Source organism: Erithacus rubecula (genome assembly GCF_903797595.1).
Source record: "Erithacus rubecula genome assembly, chromosome: 2".
NCBI classification, from domain to species: Eukaryota; Metazoa; Chordata; class Aves; order Passeriformes; family Muscicapidae; genus Erithacus; species Erithacus rubecula.
The window spans coordinates 106,014,129-106,020,207 of record NC_136685.1 but is presented as its reverse complement, the minus strand read 5'-3'; the positions used below and the strand labels follow the sequence as shown (position 1 = coordinate 106,020,207).

The following is a 6,079-nucleotide window of genomic DNA, read 5'->3' as shown; positions in this document are numbered from 1 at the left end:
GCACTACAACTGACCCAAGTATGCAAAATGTCAGACTAAGATATGTTTAAAAAAACATTTAACATTGCTTTGCACTGCCACAGTGCAGACTGTTTAAATGGTACAATCTGTTAAATCTGTGAATAGAATCAATTTCCATGATTCTGTTTCTAGGAATTGTTATATGGATGTCTTGGATGTCCTGTATTGTGCAGTTGGGATATTGGGAAGGCTGCAGTGTACATCCTGCTGTCACACATGGGTATAAATGAACTTACTGCACTCTGGAGCTGTGCCTGTTTCCTGGATGCCCAGAAATCTTTTAAATTCAGTGATGGCTCCAAGGGAAAAAGATGTTGTGGTAGAAGTGTGGACATATGGCTGCCCTAGTCTATGAAGAGCGTGGGCTTGTTTGATGTGACTGAGTAACACCTTTCTCTTGGCCAGAAGAGAATAAATGTTTTAAAACTCATTGTTTCCCGTTCTTGTTGAGTGTTCAGACATATGGGATTTTGTTGGTGAAACTGCATCAGATGCTTACTTGAGCCACTCTATGAAATTTTTATTTCCATTTGGGCACCTCCCTCCCCACTCCAGGCCAGTGTAACACCTTAAGTTATTCCTGATGTCCCAGAGAGCAGCACATACAGACCCTGCAGCTCAGTGAAAACTAACCTTCATGAACTGCACCACTGTGTTGTGAGCTCTTTTCCCTAATTCTTAATAATTAGAGAATCACAGAATCCTTTAGGTTGGAAAAGACCTCCACGGTCAAGTCCCATTTGTGAGGAGGTGAAGAAGACTTGACTCATGCTAAATTTATCTTCTCATAGGAATAGATTCCCTGCTGATTCCCCTCCTGGCTGTGTCTATAAATAAAAGCAGGCACAGGCTTTTCCAGGCTTGAGGCCAAGTGGCAGCACAGAATGGCTGTGTCCCTGAGGTCAGGGTCTCATCCTGTCTTTGGTGGTGGAGGCTGAAGGATCCTGCAGAAGGCTACAGTAACTGACAAAGTTTAACAGACTGGGAGCTCCTCTGCTTTGGGAATCAGAGGCATTGAATGCTAAGTTTTGGGAGGTGCTGCTGTTTTGGACCAACACCTCCCTGCAAAACCACTGTTGCAGCTTCCAAAGAGAGAATTAAAAGTTGTGCTGCATCTGTTTTCATTCTACACTTGCCTGTAGGTGTTTGTGTACACTTGGAGCCTTCTTCCTTCAGCTTTTGGGCTGCTTCCCCATGGATGATGTGGAATATTTTGCTGGAGTTTGATCCTCTAGGGTCTCATGGCTGAGCTCCCAGAGAACACTGAGGCTGCATTGCCTTTCCTCTGGTTTGGGATATCCAAAAGTTGGTCTTCATTAGTGGATTAAGGTATCCAGCAGATGAATATTTCCAGTGATCTAGAGGATTTGTTGCTAGAACTTTTTGGTACAAAAATCAGATGATATAGGCTCTGTCCTGGCTGTTATAGCCTGAAGGTGTTTGGTGAATTACATAAAGGAACTTTTAATTTTTCTTCTTCACAGGAGGCATTTTATTCACAGCCCTGCCATATAAACTTACAAAGGCTTGGCCATCGTAGACATGGGGAAAAATCAGCCCAGGGAGGAAAACTACCTACCTGAGATTGTGTCTTCAATGGTGTTATTTATTGCTGGAGCCAATCACTGCTGCCTGTGTTCAAAAAACACGATGCTCATGTTTAAACTTCTTTTAATATTGATTTAATTGCTTCTGCTTGAGTTGCTCTCACATTTCATTTATTCAAGGTTAGCATAGCATAGTGGCAATTTTACTTTTAGTTGTTTTATGCAGTTTTATTGTGTTTTGTGTTCTTATTCAGCCTACAGTAATTTGTGTCCACACACTGACTAAACGTGCTGGCACAATTACAAAAAGACCTTGGTCTGGCAGCAGTTTCCTTGCTGTGTGATCAGTTGTTCCTTCCAATTAAAAGTATATTTACCTACAAGTCATACATTCAATCATGTAATTTGTTTGTAGTCTTTGAAGTTCCCCACAAGCTTAAAATATTGGTGGTTTGGGCTGGTTTTTTTTTTTTTAGGTAACTTCATTAAAGTTTAAACTTTTTCATTAAACTTATTTTCAGTGTGTAGTATCTGTAAAATACCAGACGTGTTTCACAGGTGTCTGCTTCATCACATCAAATAGTAACCAGTTTTCAAACAGGAATGCTGGATTTATTCCTTTGGGAACAGATTTATGTGAAGATACTCCACAATCACTACAAGATCAAAAGGGGCAATGCTGATCCCTTTGCCTTTTGACACACACCATTAATTTTCTTTCCCAGGGAATATGTTCATTTCTCTCGCATTGGCCAGGACATCTTGCTAATTTATTCTCAGCTGGAATGTTAAAATAAAAATGCACCTGTCACATTTTGTGTCACAGTACAAATGTGAGTTTCCTTGTTGGTTTATTGCCCAAAAGGACTTTGATCTCACAAACTGAAAATGATAAGCTCATATAATCTGTGGGTTGCTTTCAGAGGCTTATTCCAGTCTTTTGCCTTGTCCTTGGTGAAACATTTGTCAGGATATTAAGTAACCTATGATATGGCAAATGCAATGATTCTTTGCAAATAGTCTATATTAGAAACAACCATCTGGTTTTGCCTTGAGTTGGATATTTTCCCTGCAGTGCTCATGGCTCTCTCCAGAGCTCTGGTTTTCACTTTGGCTGGCTGGGTGACGTTCCTCGGTGTCGGTGAGTGTTGTGTTCATAAATGCCTGAGCGTTTCACTGCTTTTATTGAAACAGAACAAAATTGAATGTACTGAATTCATACGAATCACAAATCTCAAAGTTTCAAATGCTTTGATTTATTGCTAAAATAATACCTAAACAAGCAATCTTGGTGCCCTTGGAAGTGTTGTGTGGGTTTTCAGGGACTGAGTGATGGACAGGTGAAAACCACACTCTTGTATATATGAGGTTTTTACAAGTTGTTTTTAATTTTTGGCATTTGATTATTTTAGATCTGCAGCAGTCTATAAATTAATTACCTAGGCTGAAGCTGAGTCTGAGGATGGATAATTTTAAAGTTGGAATCAGTTGAATTCCTTGCTGCTGCTGCTGCTCAACTACATTAGATTGGAGCAGTTACCATTGTTACTTTTGCTATTCACAATGACAAGTACTTCAGTAAAAGTTCTGTTTAATGTTCTGAGGTTTCCAGAAAGTGAAAACTGACAATTTTATATATTTTTCACTGGTGCAGAGCCAAGGCTTTGGCATCTCAGAGATGGAGGTGGTGAATTCAACCTGTAACCAGCAGCTGCTGACTAGAAATAGTCATTAGGATTCTATTCAGTAACTTGTGTAGAAATCTGCCCACTGCTCACTTAAAAATGAGATCATATAAAGTGATGCAGACATGAAGGCATCTAATGGGAAAAATAGCCCACTGCTTGTTTATACCAAATGTCCCTTTGAACATCCATAAGGATGGCAAGGATAGGGAGTGAGGACATTCTTAGCATTGGTAAAAACCCACATAAGACCACAAGGGTTGCACAGTAACCATAAGAGCATGGAGTGCACGCTGCAAGCTTTGCTGCTGAATTCTAGTCAGGGAAGGGGGAAAAGTTTTGGTAGACCTCTGGATTTCCGTGTGTATAGTTTGCAGATCTGAATGATTAAAAAAAAACAAAACAAAAGTTGGTCACTTGTCACACAGAGAAAATGTAGAGAGGTGACAGAGGTACGAGAAACCACTTAGGAAAACCACTTTCCATGAAAAAACCCAATATTCTCCCAAAGGGTTCCTTCTCTAAAAGTTTAAGGAGAGTAAATTTTAGGTGAGTGTGCCAATGTGTCTTCACCCTAAGCTCCTGGACTCTTGCTAACATTTCTGTGGGGAAGAGCTTTGTGTTTATGGTTGTCTTGGAAGCAGAAAACAATCTCAGGGCTAAGGTACAAGGGAAGTTTCAGTTCACCACAAATGCTTCATCAGGACACTATTGAGCAGTGACTCACTCTTGTCAGGCAGTAAAACCCTAGATAGTCTCCAGGACACCAATGTTTGCCTATTCCCTGTCATGTATTGCCTTAAACCCTTCAAGGTGCCACCATGATAAATGTCTTGGAGCTTAATTTGAACCCTGTGTGCATCTGGGTTTACATAGTCAGCTTATTTACCTTCTACTATTTCTGGGCACAGTGCCTCTGTGTTCTTTGTACATGACATTTCTGTTTCTTTTTAGAAAGCACAACTATCAGCTGTGATGTACCACCCATGCCACTGGTGATCTCAGGCTTTGAGGATGGATATACAGGTAAAATCAGGATTTTAACCTAGAATTGTCTGATCTCCCAAATGCACTTTATTGCCTCACATAGTCAGTGTATTTTATGATGAGTCTGTATTATTAATTGATTTACAATAGTCTTCATGGCTGGATGCAGCAGCTGCCTCCATGAAGTACTACTTAGTGGAATAAATAAATATAACTCCCCCCAAATTCACTGATCCAAGGATCTCATTGTCTGAATAGACACATCAGGTGATGGGAAAGAAAAACAAGTACAGAAGCTGTTCTAGTTGTGCCTTGTCCAGCCAGTATTTGATGTCCTTAATGGATATCCAGCAGTTTTACAAGGCAAAGTGTGAAGTTATGGCCAAAATCTTCCCTTTGGGATATTCCCTTAGGATCTCATGCTGACTGTCTACAAGCAAACTTCACTGCTTCTGGCTTTCAACAACATACAGAAAGCAAACATGATCCAGAGCAGTGATTTTTTCACAATCACTGCTGAAACATTTCTTTTTTAGTTGTGGAAGCTTAGCTGCTGTGTCTGACTCATGCATGGAGTTAGAAAGAAAGATGAGGAAGATACATTTCACTCTGATTCCATTTGATTTTTAATCAGCCAGCAAGAACTCTTGCCTTCTGTGTGCATTTTATGTGTGAATGAACCTGCAGACATATCTGATGAATGAGCAAGAGGGCTTTAATATTTCCTCATTCCTTCTTTCTATTGGGCTTTCTCTTCTGGAGGGAATTCTGTTTGCTAGGCAGCTGCTTGATACTTCTTGGCTGAATGTGTCCAGCTCTGCATGGAGGACTGGGCAGCCTGTGGCAGCAGGCAAAGCTGGATTTTGTTTTCCTGGAGGGTTTTCAGCCCTGCACACAGCAGAGTGGTACCACACAAAGCTGTGCCCCTGAGACCCAGCCCCAGGTTCTGTGCTGGCTGTCAGCTCACTGAACTTTGTCCTCAGACACAAATAAATCCAGTGTCTCTGGGCTGGTAGCTGGCAGCATTCCAGACACTCCCTGCTGCTGGAAGAAGATGAGAAAATTCCTGAAACTCTTGGACAGCAGTACAACAAAAGAGCAGAAGGCTGTGCATGATGATTAGAGATGGGTCTGTTACAGGAAGCATTTACTAACCTGAACTAGTAGTGATGGAGAACAAAATTAATGGGTAAGAAGAAACACAGCTTAGAAGTTTCCTGAAGAGCACAGAAAATATTTGGGCTGCTCAGGAAAAACTTGGGAAAGGAGAGGGATTATGGTTTTGCAATCCAGATGATGTGTTCCATGAGAGGATAAGTATAATTACATAAGCACAAGTGTCTTGATGATGTGAGTAAGGAAACTTTTTTTAATAAAATTGCCAGTAACATGCTGGGTGGTTGAAAAAGATGCATTTCCACTGCAATTTCAACAGATTTGGTATTTAACCAAGCAAATAGTACACAGTCTAACAGAAATTCTGATCATTACAAGCAACAAGTCATCATATTTTCAGGAGAGTAGTTCCTAAATGCATGGTGGCAGAAAAATCTCAAGAGAATGGATTTGAAGGTTGAGGGTTTTGTGTTTGTGTCCTGTAGAAACAGGAATGCATTAAGGGAAAGGCCACATATTTTCCACCTGAATCCAGATTGGATTCTACTGCCTGAGAGATCTAATTAAAATATATCAAAGGCCCTTGTGTTTGGAAAATAATGGAATTACCCCCTTGCAGCCTCTTGATGATTTTGATTACATTGGCTGACTTTGATTACATTTTCACAGTAAACGTGGGAAAAAAAAGTTTTGCAGCATAAAGCTATTTTTTAAAAATGGTGA

The 6,079-nt window shown here is 40.4% G+C and overlaps 2 protein-coding genes across 2 annotated transcripts in view; one reads left to right on the top strand and one right to left on the bottom strand.

Moving 5' to 3' along the window:
• Nucleotides 1-6,079, bottom strand: part of USP34 (ubiquitin specific peptidase 34) — a 435,968-nt gene that overhangs the window by 274,209 nt on the left and 155,680 nt on the right. The window lies entirely within an intron of this gene.
• Nucleotides 2,513-6,079, top strand: part of LOC306798317 (protocadherin Fat 4-like) — a 37,345-nt gene continuing 33,778 nt past the window's right edge. Inside the window, exons 1-2 of the mRNA XM_079298294.1 lie at nt 2,513-2,709; nt 4,208-4,279. Coding sequence (XP_079154420.1) covers nt 2,649-2,709; nt 4,208-4,279 — 133 coding nt within the window. The 5' untranslated portion in view covers nt 2,513-2,648. The remainder of the gene's footprint in view (nt 2,710-4,207; nt 4,280-6,079) is intronic.